Here is a 16,379-nt window from a genome sequence, read left to right as displayed (position 1 = left end):
TAAAAGGCAATAACTCCTTAAGGGGTCAATTGACCATTTTGGTCATGTGACTTATTTGTAGGTCTTACTTTGCTGTACATTATTGCTCTTTACAGTTTATCTCTATCTATAATAATATTCAAGATAATAACCAAAAGCTGAAAAAATTTCTAAAAATTACCAATTCAGGGGCAGCAACCCAACAACGGGTTGCCTGAATGGTCTGAAAATTTAAGGGCAGATAGATCTTGACCTAATGAACAATTTTGTTTTTGAAAGATTTGCTAGAAATGCTTTGGGTTTAGATATATGAGCCAAAAACTGCATTTTACCCTATGTACTATTATTAGCCATGTCGGCCATCTTGGTTTGAGGGCGGGGTCATCAAACACGATTTTTAAACTACATACCCTAATGATGATTGTTTACAACTTTAGTTAAATTCATCTTAATAGTTTCAGAGGAGATGATTTTTGTAAAAGATAACAAAAATTTACGAAAAATTGTTAAAAATTGACTATAAAAGAGCAATAACTCCTTAAGGGGTCAACTGACCATTTTGGTCATGTTGACTTATTTGTAGAACTTACTTTGCTGAACATTATTGCTGTTTAGAGTTTATCTCTATCTATAATAATATTCAAGATAATAACCAAATAAGGCAAAATTTCCTTAAAATTACTAATTCAGGGGCAGCAACCTAACAACGGGTTGTCCGATTCATCTGAAAATTTCAGGGCAGATAGATCTTGAGCTAATAAACATTTTTACCCTTTGTCAGATTTGCTCTCAATGCTTTGGTTTCAGAGATATAAGACAAAATCTACATTTTATCCCTATGTTCTATTTTTAGCCATGGCGGCCATCTTGATTAGTTGGCCTGGTCACCGGACACATTTTTTAAACTAGATACCCTAATGATGATATTGGCCAAGTTTGGTTAAATTTGGCCCAGCAGTTTCAGAGGAGAAGATTTTTGTAAAAGTTTACGGACGACGGACGCAGGACGACGGACGCCAAGTGATGAGAAAAGCTCAAATGGCCCTTTGGGCCAGGTGAGCTAAAAAAAGGTCATTTTGAAATTTTGATAAGGATTCTGCCCAAAGTGTTTGTATTTCCTGATTCTAAAATGTTAAGAGGTTGACAACTGTACAATGTAAATAATGGTGATTAACCTATACATTTTTGTAAGCTTAAAAAATAATGGACTAAAAAATCTGCTGGAAAAGAAGGGATGTGATGTATTAATTCATGACACAGTTCACAAAACCCAAAGCAAAAGAAAAATACTTTTTTCTTCTCTACCTCTCAAGTCAAAATGAGGTATTTTTTTAATGGAGCAAAAGTTCACACAATCACCACACTGCAAGTTCTAAATGACCCCTTGCACAAGTTTGAGTGGATCAATAAATTATAGATCTCTGTTGTACACTGTAGAACACAGAAACTGGGTAAAATAAACAAATCTGGTTATCTGAATTTAATATCAATGCCTAAAATATCACTCTTAACTGCTATTGATAGTCTGTGTTATTGGACTTTAAAACTTTTATCAGTTGTACTGCATTACATAATTTACAAGTTGAAGATAATCTCAAAATATTTTAGTATGTAAATACAACACTTTGTAAATTTTTGCATCCTAATGAAAAGAATGTGTTTTTTAGCACATAATATTCCTACCCATCATGTTTAAGATTAATAAATAATTTGACCTGGTTAGCTCTCAAATTGATTTCTTTTGGAATAGATGGGTATGGTGGGAAACAAATATTACTTTGAGAAAGGCCTTTATACACAAATCTATTCTACAAATAAGTGATGGCCGTTTCAAAAGAAGCATATGGAGAAGTGCAAGCTCCTATGTTATGCCAAATCTGTGAGATTGCCAGAGGTATAGAGTGGAAGTGCTTGGATTGTGATTTACTTATGTGTCAAAAATGTAAGGAAAAAATTCATCCAAAGTTCAAGTTAGCTAATGAACACAAAATTGTCCACATCAAAGATGTTGGACATAAGGAAGTTCAAGTCAGCAGTTTTGAAGAAGAGATACATTTTGGTGATATAAAATGTACTGACCATTCCAATCAAACCTGCTGCATGTATTGTAAGTTATGTGATAAACTTGTATGCGTACAATGTGTAATAAAAACACATAAATCACATGTTTTTGAAGAAATAAGCAGTGGATATTCTTTTAAAAAAGAAAACTTGAGGAAATATACTCTTACAATGAAAAAACAAGAAGAAATTTTAACAAATGAAATTGAAAAATTGGAAAAAATCCATGAAGATAATAAAATTCAATACGAAGAAGTAAATGAGAAAATTATAACTCATGAAAAGGCAGTAAAAGATGAAGTAGACAAATTTACAAAATCAGTAAGAGATGGACTGGATACAAAATGGGGTTTAATACAAGTGGGCACTGAGAGGGAAATTGACAGAGCCAATGAAATGAGAATGAAAATACAAGAAAGAATGAAGAAAGCAGAGGACCTAATAAACATTAAAGATGGAAACAAGTTTTTCAAGAATATAAAAGATATGGAAATTTCTTTGAATGAAGGTTTTCAATACACTGCACAGGACAAAGATGTCAAAGAAATCTTACCAACATTTGTTCCAGGAAAGTTCATTCAAGGCAATTTTGGACTACTGAAATTTAACAATGGCTCTTCAAATGATGAGGAAAATCCTTGTACAAAGATTAAATTAAAGATAGGAAAAGAATATCTAACAACTGTTGACACTGTTTATAGAGTTGCACACTGCACTGATGGACACATTTGGATATGTTCAAACATTGGAACATCTGGAATCCTACTGAAAGTCAAACCAACAGGAAACAAGCTAAAAGAAATCTCAAGCTATGAAATCATTGTATATGATATGGCTGTTTCCCAGTGGAATGATATTCTATTATGCACAAATGACAATCGAATTAAAGGTATTGATGAAAGGACTGGTCGATTAAGAAATTGTAAATTAGATGTAGGAGTAGGATATTTAATCCCTTCAGCCATTTGCAGTAAGGGATTTCTAACTGTGGTAGGAGCCATCAATAATGACTACCCTGTACATGGAAAAAGAGTAGTGATAAAGATGAATGAAAAGGGACAACATGAACATGTAACTGAATATGATACAAACGGACAACCAATTTTCACATATCCTCTTTCCATGGCATGCACAAATGACATGCAAAATGTATTTGTCATTGATGGATTATCTCATGATACCTATAGTGCATTCAGACTAGTCATCCTATTGGGAACAGATAGAATTGCGTATTACGAAGGACACTCAACCTTAAATAATTCTTTTGACAAGAAATTTTGCCCAATTGCTATCCAAGCTGCCCCATCAAACAACATCATAGTAAATGACATCAGCACCAATGCACTACATATCCTTAGTCCAATCGGACAACTTTCTGTGTACGTGAGCTTGAGTGACTTGGGAATACAATATAGCTTTTCTCTATGTTGCACTTCAAAACAACTTTTTATTGGGTGTCGATCAGTTCAAGGGAATGGATGCAATTCAAATCAAGAAAGTAAGGACATGGCAAAGTTATATGAACTGAACATGGAAGGATGTTCATATTTAGTTTAAATAAAAAACAGATACATGTGCAAGTGAACATTTAATTTTCACAGGGCTAATTAAAGTGCTATACCTGCATCCATCTACAGGAAGTAATCATTATATACAATCAAAATTACTCTTCATGTAATTAGCTTGATTGTTCTTATTTAAATTCAAATTATTATTTAAATTTACTATCAAACAAATTTGTATCTAAAAATTTGATCAAATGCCTGATCATCTGTCGGCTGAAAGGAAATTGTCTACCAGTGATCCAGATTATAAAAGGTACACTGAGCACTTGTTCAACTAGTAAAATCCTGCCACATATTAATATGACTGTGAAGTCCCATCTTAAAGAACCTCCTCAGTGGTCAAAGTCCATATAACACCCACACAAACTGTCAAATCTTTATGGTGGTAAAGTATGGTCAGAAAAATATGATAACTAACAACCTACCAAGTATAAAAACATTCTTGCAAATGTTCTCAAGGAGGTAACATTTAAAAGGTGTCATTATGTGACAAAACAAATAAAGTCAAACATGGTTATAAAGCAATTTGACATGATCAATACTATTCAACAGTCTATACTGCCAATTACTGATTTGAAATATTTCCCTGTCAATTGTAGACCGGTTCTATACCAGGCAAAATGGGCATATGGAAGAGGACTAAAATTTTGTCTCTTTATCAAATTGATGACATTTTCAAGTCAAAGGGCAACATCAAAAGTATTGACAACAGTTACTTTTATTTTCTTTTTTGAAAGATGAAAGGATGTAATTGAATACTTGAAATAGTGTTGACATAACATGTGTCTGACATAACAAATTATAAGCCTGGTATCTTTGATGAGGTTTTTTATATATATCAGTCAGATTTCGATTTTTGATGGTGATCATGGTGATAAGTCTAACAATAAAATCCTGCTGTGGTATTTGCAACACTTTTCAAAAGATATATGTATCTACTGTGTCAAACAAAATAGTGTAGCTATGCAACTTTTCCTACATATCAACATGCCGCTGTCACAACTGGAATAGCTCCGTACTAATTTCCTTGTTTCATCTGGTTGAAATTTTCCTTATATCTCATTTTATTCAAAGCAGAACATCTCACCCATTAGCATATCTACGAGAGTCTAGATGAATGAGGTTTACAGAATAGAAAATAATGGGCCAATACTGCAGAAAAATGGGCAAAAAACTAAAGAATAGAGAAAAATAGGCCAAAAAAGTAAAGAATATAGAATAACGGCAGGGCTCACGCTAGCAGGCGACTGGGGCAACAAAGTCGCTTTCCTGTCCGTCACTTCGCCTTGCCCGACCGTCAAAAGCGAAATCTAGTCGCCCTGTTGTTCACGATACTCGCTTTCAGTCGCTTTCATCATCGGCAATATTCAATATTTACGAACGAGTACTTCTCTTTCAAATCTCACCACTTCTCCCTCTCAGTTTCAAAAAGAGAAGTCACTTCTCCCTATGATTCTGAAGTAGTGTGAGCCCTGACAGGGTGCTAAAATTAAAGAATAGAGAAAAATGAGCAAAAATATTAATAATGTTTACACAGGATAAAAATGTTTGATGCTCAAAGAGATATAAGTTATAACTCTGGAAATACTCATCAAACCTTAAAATTCGTCATTTCTGTTTTACTGTGTAGCTGGTACCTTACACATTGATGCATTGCCCATCTCATCTTTTCAAAGATGCAAGATGATTATCTATAATAGTATATATCATGTATATTAACTGTAAAAGTTTCCTTGACGATTACATATTGAAAAAAATCCTACAAAGTGTACACTATCATGACTATGACTGTAAGATATGTAAATCCTATATGTGTACATCATGTGCAGTCCTGCAGAGTAACACAGACACCTTAATTCTTTTGTAATGGGTCAAATATACAAATGTGTCATTTTCATTATGAAATCTGGTAATGTGTTAGAAAGCAGCATTTATATTGTTAATTTTTTTTTAAATCAACAGTTTGGCAACAATTGACAACTTACTACATTTGTAGAGTCTTCAATTTATCTGCTGAATCTTATATCAAATTTTATATTTTTGGTCAAAGTGTAGCCATGTTTGAGGATAGTCTTAGTAAAGGTATCTAGGTAATCAACTTTTTTTTTAGGGAATCAAATTCACCATTTACATGTAGATAACAACTGTTAACAATTAATAAATTTCATGTATAACGATCCAGTCCCCTCTTCTCCACCCTTGGCAGATTAAGCCAACATTTGTGATGATAACATTGTGCCATCTACCGGTAGATAAAAGTCACGCCCATTCCGACTACATCATTCTTGGCCAATGGCAGCACTTGAACTCTCTTCAGTGTGGAGGTGTAAAAATGGTTGTGTCTAGTGTTTACAAATTTCGTAGAGCAGGAATCGAAAATATACAATTAGTTGATTAAAAACTTTAAAATTGTCACTAAATATCGTCCAATGTTTTGGGGGTAAGGAAGTGTTGCTCAATCAGCACATGGCAATTGTTTATTTACATTTACACATGGTCATCTTAAAGGCGCGTTTAGATTGGATGCAGCCATTTACAACTCCGACCAATGGAAAGCATTACCTCGTAGATCCGGAATTCTAGCTTAATCTGCCAAGGGTGGAGAGAAGGGGACTGGATTGTAATCCTTGGCTAGCAAAGATGGGTATTCCACAAAGAGCCAGCAACCCAATGACAAACACAACCCAAAAGAAATCTAGAGGTCACCAGCCTCTTAACAAAAAAAACAAGAGGCTCTCAAGAGCCTGAATCGCTCACCTGTTATTTTTTTGGCTTAAATCTTTCATCAATGATTATTTTTGCCTTTTACCCATATGTTTCATTTTAGCCATAGTGTCTATGTTTCTTGACGTACAAGGAAATGAAATACAAAATTTATACTAGATTCATTTGAAAAGATTTTTAAAGTTAAAAAACATAAAACAACCTGTGTAAAATTGTCCTTAACAGGGTTCGACATTAACTTTTATACCAACTTGTCCAGTTGGGCAAGTGCCCTATTACTTTTACTTGTCTGAAAGTGAAATCTACATGCCCAAACTTTTACATGCCAGGGTTGATTGTTGTGCCATGATGGCAGCAACTAAACTTGACCACTGAGATACTATGAGGCATATATGAGCCGAGGAGGGAGGGAAAAGATCGAGGAATATACGGGAATTGGATCATTTACATAGAGATACTTATTTCATAATAATTTATCTAAGAAATGCCATTTCAAAAAACCCTTCTTAATAAACTGTGACAACAACTGACAAATTTGTTAAAGTTTAATTTCATTTTCTCTTTCAAGCTTTTATGTTTTCCATCTTCATGATCTTAGGGAAATACACATCCGATGTCAAATTCTAAGTTAGAACAATGAAAATAGACTTCCACTTTCCATTGATCGGTGGGAATAACACATGCGTTGGAAACGCCAGAGTGGTGTCCCGATTGATAATGATGATGACGAAGCAAAGCCACGGCCACCTGATTGGCCAATATTTTTAAACGTGATCTATTTTTGGTAAAATGGGGAATTCAGAGCGAACAAATGACTAAATATACACATTAAAGGGGGTTAAGACCACTTTACTCGACCGTGCGTAATCTATGGACAAAACAACAGACACTATTGATTTTGTGAAATTTTAATCATATAACAGTTTTTTTTTCACTTGCCCGATCAGACAACCAAGATGATGTTTTTACTTGTCCGAATACGGCATTAACTTGCCCTGGGCAATCGGACAACCATAAGTTTCTGACCCTGCTTAAAGGGCAATAACTCCTTAAGGGGTCAATTGACAATTTTGGTCATATTAAACTTTTTTGTAGATCTTACTTTGCTGAACATTTTTGCTGTTTACAGTTTATCTTTATCTTCAATAATATTCAAGATAATAACAAAAAACTGCAAAATTTCCTTAACACAACCAATTTAGTGGCAGCAACCCAACAATGGGTTGTTCGGTGTGTCTGAAAATTTCAGGGCTGATAGATCTTCACCTTTTGAACATTTTTACCCCATGTCAGATTTGCTCTAAATGCTTTAGTTTCTGAGATATAAGCCAAAAACTGCATTTCACCCCTATGTTCTATTTTTAGCCATGGCAGCCATGTTTGTTGATGGATCAAAATTTCGGATAAAATTCATAAACTAGATTCCTAAAGGAACATTCATTCAAAGTTAAGAAGTATTAGGCACAATAGTTTCAGAAGAGAAGATTTTTAAATGTTAGCAAACTTGATGAACACATTGCGTAAAATTGTCTTTAAAGGGCAATAACTCCTTAAGGGGTCAGTTGACAAATTTGGTCATTTAACTTTTCTGTAGATTACTTTGCTGAACATTATTGCTGTTTACAGTTTATATCTATCTATAATAATATTCAAGATAATAACAAAAAACTGCAAAATTTCCTCAAAACTACCAATTTAGTGGCAGCAACCCAACAATGGGTTGTTCGATTTGTCTGAAAATTTCAGGGCTGATAGATCTTGACCAATTGAACAATTTTACCCCTGTCAGATTTGCTCTAAAAGCTTTAGTTTTTGAGATATAAGCCAAAAACTGCATTTGACCCCTATGTTCTATTTTTAGCCATGGCGGCCATGTTTGTCGATGGATCAATACTTCGGATACAATTTATAAACTAGATACCCTAAGGAACATTCAGTTAAAGTTTGAAGGTATTTGGCCCAGTAGTTTCAGAGGAGAAGATTTTTGAAGTAGTTTACGACGACAGACGACGACGACGGACGCCAAGTGATGGCATATAAGCTCACATGGGGCCCTTTGGGCCCCGGTGAGCTAAAAATTGAACATACCCCTAATTGCATACCAGGAGGCACTGTTTCTCAGAAGTTTGGTAATACAAAAACAGTTACTTCTGATCTGAGTAACAGGCAAAATATACAGAGGGACCCCAGGCTACTGAATTCTATTTTGATTTTTTTTTTTCATTGCTCCTACCCCTACAGCCCAAGGAGGGTTAATTAAACTGAAATTTTACTGAATATTAAGATATTTCTTAACAGACTCATGTTCTCCATGCAAGTTTATAAACTATTTGATTTTTGATTGCCACCGTCCCCCCTCAGGCCTGTTATATTCAGAAATTCTACAAACAATTATTACTGTAGCTAACCTGAAATTTAAATTTCTACAAGCATATAGGCAGTATTTCTTTACAATTTTATCCCAAGCCATTAGAGAGAGGAGAAATATATCTGGCAATTTTTTGTTATTTTCTTACTGATATATTATAGCCAATTATGATTTGTCTGAATCATATTACAGTGCTTAGTTTAAAATGCGCCACTGACAATGCAATGATCTATAGAGGTAAACCAATCGTTGATTATTTGCAACATACCTTGTAGTGTGCTTCAGATCAGTTGGTTCAGGTTCAAGGATATCTTGTGATAGTGATATACCATCACACTCTCTGAGTAGAACATAAATAGGTTCAATTTGTTCATTAAATTTTGCCAGTAAAGTCCGAGCATCTTTTTGCATAACAGCACTTTCATCTTCAACAACCTCTTCACTACAGTATGTACAAATAAACTTTTGCGTACTCAAATCAAATAACTGGTCCACTTCCAAATCAGTGAAAGTTTTCTCACATCCTGGGCATTTAAATGATGCTCGACTAGTATTGTCCCTCTCCTCCATTTCTATTTTCCGTCGCACATGATCCAGTTTGTATTTGACAACGTTAACAAACATTAAATAATTGATAAAATAGTAATTATGGCGTGTCATTTTACCTTCTGTATCTGTCTCAACTCTCATACGGAATTTCAAAAATTTCTCACTTTTTAGAGTGTTTATATAAGACCTCAACTGTTTCCTATCATACTTCAATAGTTCGATGATGTCATCTTCCTTCATACATGGATTACGTACCAATAAGTCAATAACAATAGCATGCTCTATACTATAGAATCCACGTACTACAAGTCTAATCAAACGTTTTAATGACTCTGGTACTTCTGTCAACACTTCTGGTTCCATCTTTCACTTAAATGGATGACTGTCAGTTATACATGTGTTTCTAAAAGAAAAAAATCAGAAGAAAATTAACAGAATTAGGAATCAATTGAATCCAGTGAGGTTTAACCCACCATTTTCTATGTTGGTGATTCTAATATGACGTTCTTCTTTTGCTTTGGAAACAAAGCCATGTTCTAATTCCAATAAAACATGGGCTGCACGTGATTGACGTCACAATTGAAATTGCAACGTCAGCTGTGTTTTAAACAATGCCGGAAATCAAAATGGACATTTGTTTTTGTGTTGCTCGCTAGGAAATTAAATAAAATCATTCTAAAAGTAAGTTTACATGTATCTGTTCATTTGTTTATCGTGAAACAGTTGATTTTCTATAACATTTTGGCTTCATCAATTCACACAAAATGGATGCCTTTTGAACGTGTATTATAGGTCCGCATCGAAGTACAAAAGTTCAAAATTTTCCAATTAGAAACGAAATAATTCTATCATGCCATGCTCTATGCTCATTTTAACAGGCATTATATTTGTCAACATTTTACACCTCGCCTTAGCTCGGTATAAAGATATTGACAAATATAATGCCTACCCATGTAAAAAAGAGCATAGAACATGACATGAAAGAATTATATCTTAAATATAGTGCAACAGTTGATTTTGTCAGGATTTATGGACTTCCTTCTTTTTCAACTTACCTTGGATTTCAGTATTTTTGTTAATACATTTTTGTTAATAATACCTACACAGTAATCAGTACTTAAAACAATCTGACATACCAAAATCTCTGGCAAACAGTTTAAAAACTTACCACTGAAATTATTTTCCTGTTAACCAAATTTTTCGCATGCGGTCGATTCTTTTTTAATTTTATGAAGACCTATCTTTAAAAATATCAAGCGTTGAAGTATTGAATATTTAGGTAAATATAGGGTAAAATCACCTAAATAAAGCTGTTTCACCTGAGAAAATATAATTTCAATATTTCAAATTAATTTAAATTGCTTTAGGTCATGTAGGTATAATTGGTAAACCATTGTTTGTGTCGCATATAGAGCAGGATCTGCTTACCCTTCCAGAGCACCTGAGATCACCCCTGGTTTTTGGTGGGGTTCATGTTGCTCAGTCTTTATGTTTCTATGTTGTGTTTTGTATACAGTTGTTTATATTTTGGTTTTTTGGTAGTTCTTTGTTTTTTGCCATGGCATTGTCAGTTTGTGTTCGACTGTAAGGATAGAATAAATATACAAAATAAGGCCAATGTCAAAAAATATTAACTTTTTGTGTGAGCCTTACAACTTGTTCAACAGTTTTGCATTCAATACAAAAAGTCAAACATTCTTTTTAAGCTGCAGCTATAAAATGCTAATATAATTACCATTTAAATAAATACACAAATTGAATATTCTTTTCTATCCCTAATTAATAGAGCCCCCGATTGTGAAGGAAAGCAGTGAAATCACATGGTCATTGAACAAAATATCCCTTTGTTACTATTTTTGTTATTTACTTTTTGTTACTATATTTTGTCAATAAGGACAACAGGAACTGTTCTGGTTACATAGACAGCACTAATGCGTATAAATACATGTATATATCCCGCAGTACTATGAAAGTCTATTGATCCTCAACACTGTTCCAGCTGTAGACTAGTATATCATGATATACATGTATATATATACAATATCTATATCAGTTTTATTGGGCAAGGAAACTGGAGTACCCAGGGAACCAGTGATTTTCAGCCAGTTATTGTCTGATACATGCTTGTAGATTGATTGAAAGCACTTCCGTCATGTTTGCAAATTATATAGTAGTGTACTGTACATGGTAGTTGTCTGATAGATAAATCGAAGAAAAGACTATTTAACAGAACACTATACAAGGTACTGTAACATCCTAGCTTTACAAAACAAAGGTACATTATAATAATAGGAAGTGCAATTCTTAAAATTCTTTTAAAAATATGAGCAAATTGTGCACCATCTTAAAATCCTGAGAGATCACATAGATCCAGCATTACCGATTAAAAAAAATTGCAATACTGAACTTAATTTGTATTTTAATTCAGAAGGGACATTTATTTCAAAATTATAGGTTTTATTATCAATAGAAGCCAAGGTTGTGCCCGGTATTTATCAGTATTTACTACCCGGTTCAATACTCCTCAAGTGGTTAATACTGGCATATTCTGGTTGATTGAAATTTTCATGGTTCTTTTGACTGACTTCACTCAATTTTTCGGAAAATATTGGTTGATGGGTGAAATTATTTTAATTTTATTCCTTTGGCATGATTCAGTTTATTAAAAAAAATGATATTTGTGTATTTTATAAACTATTAACATGAATAATGACTTATTAGTTCGTAGGGGTAATGATAATACATACTTTAGGTACACAATGTACAATGATGTACTATTAAAAAATGAGCATTGCCTTTTCCTAACCTAAAAAAGTGCCCTGCCCTTCACTGGCACCCTGCCCCTTTCAATTTCTAGCTGGAGCAATACAGTACATGTATATATAATTTAATTTTGGATGTAACACGTCTTCTGATTGGCTGACATTGTTTTGTTTATCAGCTCATAGACATAATTCTGTCATGTGACCGTGACGTCATCAACGTTTTTCATGGTTTACTCCGGTTTAAAATGGAATTTAGAATTAAATTATAAGAAATGACTGTAATATTTTTTTCTGTCTATTCGAAATAACATAAAAAATGTGGTGCACACTTTAAAATAACACGCTACGTGGGTTATTCAGTGTGCACCACATTTTTGATGTTATTTCTTCATAGACAGAAAAAAATATTACAGTCATTCCTTAAATAAAATTGTTATATCAATTATTTCAACATGTTAAAAAAAAGATATTTTTTCTTGAAAAAATTGATTTTACAGGTAAATAGAATTACAGGTGACTAGATTACTCTTTAAAACAATAAGTTAATTTCTCGCTATTCAACCGCATGATAAAAATCTTCTAAATGCAGAAAATACAGTTTGAAGGATCTTTACTCTTATGTCTGCATTTATCTCTTTCTTTAATGTGTTATTATAATAATCAGTCTATCATGTGTTCATGTAGAATTTCAATTTACATGATTTACATAAGCATGATAAGAGAAGATAACATTAAAGAAAAGTCTAGACTAATATTAACACTTTCATATTTTCATGACTAACAGTAATTGAAGGTACATTTTAGGGCAAAAAGTCACAGGTCTGAGGACAGAAAGTCACAATTCAGTTTCGAGAAACTTTTTCTTTGAATAAGAAAGGACTTTTTTTTTAAGACCATTTTTTTTCTTCTTAAACTATTACATATAAATAAGGTAACTTTTAAATGTTTTTTGTTACATTTGAAAAAATCAATGTTAAGAAAACAAGCTGTCATAGTCTCTTTTTAGTGGTGCCAAGAAATATGTCCTTAGTATGATTAATATTTGATAAATCTTCATTTAACCATGTCCAGGAACAATTCCACCCTTTTCTACATAAGGAAATGCCTGTACCAAGTCAGGAATATGACGGTTGTTTTCCATTCGTTTGATGTGTTTGAGCTTTTGATTTTGCCAATTGTTAAGGGACTTTCCGTTTTGAATTTTCCTTGGAGTTCTGTATTTTTTTGTTTTACTTTTTTCATAAACTGTACAATGAATTTATCTTATAATAAAGCATTATTAAATTAATTGATTGACTAAATAAAATTGAGAATGGAAATGGGAAATATGTCAAAGAGACAACAACCCGACCAAAGAGCAGACAACAGCCGAAGGCCACCAATGGGTCTTCAATACAGCGAGAAAATCCCGCACCCAGAGGTGGTCCTCAGCTGGCCCCTAAATAAAATTGTGTGCTAGTTCAGTGAAAATGGATGTCACACTAAACTCCAAAACATATAAATGAACTAAAATTAAAAAACATACTAGACTAACAAAGGCCAGAGTCTCCTGACTTAGGACAGGCGCAAAAATGTGGTGGGGTTAAACATGTTTTGTGAAATCTACCTAACATCCAGTGGTAGATATAATTGATATTTTAGTCTTAGATGCATGATTTTTTTATTGGTTGTTATTGGCTTTGAACTAGCTGTCAGTAACTGTGAGTACTCTCAGATCTGTACTTAGTGTCTTTTCGTTGTAAGGATGTATAAATACCCTGCCACGTCCACTCTGTGTTTTTGTTATATGTATTTCTGTTTGTATCCATCTGTTGAGTTAAGCCTTTTTCAACTATTTTTATAGTTTGTTCTTATGTTGTACTGTTACACCACTGTCCCAGGTTAGGGGAGGGTTGGGCGCCTGCTAACATGTTTAACCCCACCACATTCTGTATGTGCCTGTCCCCAAGTCTGGAGCCTGTAATTCAGTGGTTGTCGTTTGTTTGTGTATCATAATTTTTTTTCGTTCATTATTTTGTACATAAATTAGGCCACTAGTTTTCTCGTTTGAATTGTTTTACATTTGTCATTTCTGGGCCTTTTATAGCGGACTATGATATATGGGTTTTGCTCATTGTTGAAGGCCGTACAGTGACCTATAGTTGTTAATTTCTGTGTCATTTGGTCTCTTGTGGAGAGTTGTCTCATTGGCAATTATACCACATCTTCTTATTTTTATATTTTCAGGAAGATAACAAATAAACAATAAATGCAAAAGATAGATCCTGCAATAAAGACTGAACAGAACGAAGTTTGAGGAAATTTGACTGCCACCACTAGCAAATGAGGGTAAATTAGATGGGGATAGACATTTTGCCTTGCAACAGGCCACATACAGACCTCTAGAAGAGTTGTTGCAAGGGTTCTTAACGTGCAGAGAGTGTGGTACTTTCTTTACACAAAGCATCAGATTTAACGTCCCTATTTTAACCGGGCGTTACTGTGTTATAGTACATCCCGCACAGCTAATCGAACACCCAACTTTGAAAAAGGTTTTACTGCCAGTCGGAATAAGACTATACGTATAATTAAAGTACAAGTGAGTTGTTTACAAGAGTGAAAATAATTTGTACATGCGAGACTTCAATATTTTACAAGAGAGACAATCCAGTGTCAACAGCGACACCTACAGAATACAGAACAGTCAGGGATATAACTCTATAGGGTTATTACAGAAAAATAACATACATTTGTTATTGTGGACTAAAAAATCAAAGAACTGTGATAACATATGTATGTTACATGTTTCAAAGGGACAATATACATCACTAGTTTAGTTAAAATGCATACAAGTTCTATTGATATTACTATTGTCTTTATGTATACTAACTATAGAAAGATATAACAGTTCATAGTTTGCCAATTTTGCATAGTACACCTATATGTTATTACAGAAAAAATATGCCTGTAATAACTAAAGGGTGTTATCACAGCTTCTCTATATCACTCCAAAACATTTTCTCAGACATACATCATGCATAATTACAATGTATTTTAATTTATTGTAAGAAATAATGACCAGAGCATGTAATGAGGTTCTGCGCAAGCTTCCCAGTAATTCCCAAGTGTCTCATATAATAGGTTACATTCCTTTAATAACTAAGCTATGTTATTACAGCTAATTTTATCCCTTAAAATCCTCGTCTCATTGATTTACCATGGTTAATCAAAAATGTATTAATTTAATTAGAAAATTAATTATCAAGGCTATGCATTTAGTTTCTGCGCAAAGTCTCAAGAGTTCCCTAGAGCCCATTATAAATTAAAATATTTTTGATTTATTTTACAAATAACAAACATATGTTATTGCAGATTTAGAAAATTTAAGGAATAAAGAGTAGACAACTCATGAAAGTATCTGTAATAACACACACAAGTTATTTTCTGTAATAACCCTATAGAGTTATATCTCTGACTGCAGAATAAGACAATATTTCTTTATTTAAATTTCCGCAGTCACCCTTGGCCTTGGGGCACAGGCACTTGTTTATGTCCATGGGAAGGTCGACTATCCATATTCTATATGTATATGGATAGTCTACCTTCCCATGGATAGAAACAAGTGCCTGTGCCTTGGGCCAGTTGCCTGAGTTGGGGACCAAAATATGTAAAATAAGTATATGTAATTTACATTTTTGTCATGGAGGATTTTATCTATTCCTATTATGCTACGTTTCTGTCATCATTTCTGTACCTGTTAGGCATACGCTAACATTAAATTTAGGTTTAATTTGGCGCCTAGGTTCTTGTGTTCGCAGATTTTTCTTGTGCCGGAAACAAATTTTAATGTATAAAATTAGTACAAGTTCGGAATTTTTTCCCTGTAATACCCGTGATGTGAGCCTTTGCGACGTATTTACATATATATATATAGAACATTCAATTTATCATAAAGGAGATATGAAATTGAGAATGGAAATGGGGAATATGTCAAAGAGACAACAACCCGACCAAACAGTAGACAACAGCCGAAGGCCACCATGGGTCTTTAACGCAGCGAGAAAATCCCGCACCCAGAGGTGGTCCTCAGCTGGCCCCTAAATAAAATTGTGTACTAGTTCAGTGAAAATGGACGTCATACTAAACTCCAAAACATATAAATGAACTAAAATTAAAAAACATACAAGACTAACAAAGACCAGAGGCTCCTGACTTGGGACAGGCGCAAAAATGCGGCGGGGTTAAACATGTCACAGTTGGTGAGATCTCAACCCTCCCCCTATACCTCTAGCCAATGTAGAATAAAGAAACACACAGCAATACTCACAGTAAAACTCAGTTTAAAAGATAATACCCATTATTCAATCTGATTCTAGCCTGAGATTACTG

At 33.7% G+C, this 16,379-nt stretch overlaps 1 protein-coding gene across 2 annotated transcripts in view; it reads right to left on the bottom strand.

Moving 5' to 3' along the window:
• The window catches only part of LOC127724487 (general transcription factor IIE subunit 1-like), a 46,431-nt gene extending 30,618 nt beyond the window's left edge, over nucleotides 1–15,813 (bottom strand). The window contains exons 1-2 of one of the 2 annotated variants that reach the window (XM_052231470.1): nucleotides 15,682–15,813; nucleotides 8,966–9,649 (exon numbers count right to left, since the gene is read on the bottom strand). In XM_052231470.1, coding sequence (XP_052087430.1) covers nucleotides 8,966–9,609 — 644 coding nt within the window. In that variant the 5' untranslated portion in view covers nucleotides 9,610–9,649; nucleotides 15,682–15,813. The remainder of the gene's footprint in view (nucleotides 1–8,965; nucleotides 9,650–15,681) is intronic. The other variant, XM_052231471.1, reaches the window with a different exon arrangement.
• Nucleotides 15,814–16,379: the final 566 nt, after the last annotated feature.

This window comes from Mytilus californianus, unplaced genomic scaffold, assembly GCF_021869535.1.
Source record: "Mytilus californianus isolate M0D057914Y unplaced genomic scaffold, xbMytCali1.0.p SCAF_14, whole genome shotgun sequence".
Taxonomy (NCBI): domain Eukaryota; kingdom Metazoa; phylum Mollusca; class Bivalvia; order Mytilida; family Mytilidae; genus Mytilus; species Mytilus californianus.
Note: the sequence above shows the minus strand (reverse complement) of the source record. Positions and strands in the feature narration are given on the sequence as shown.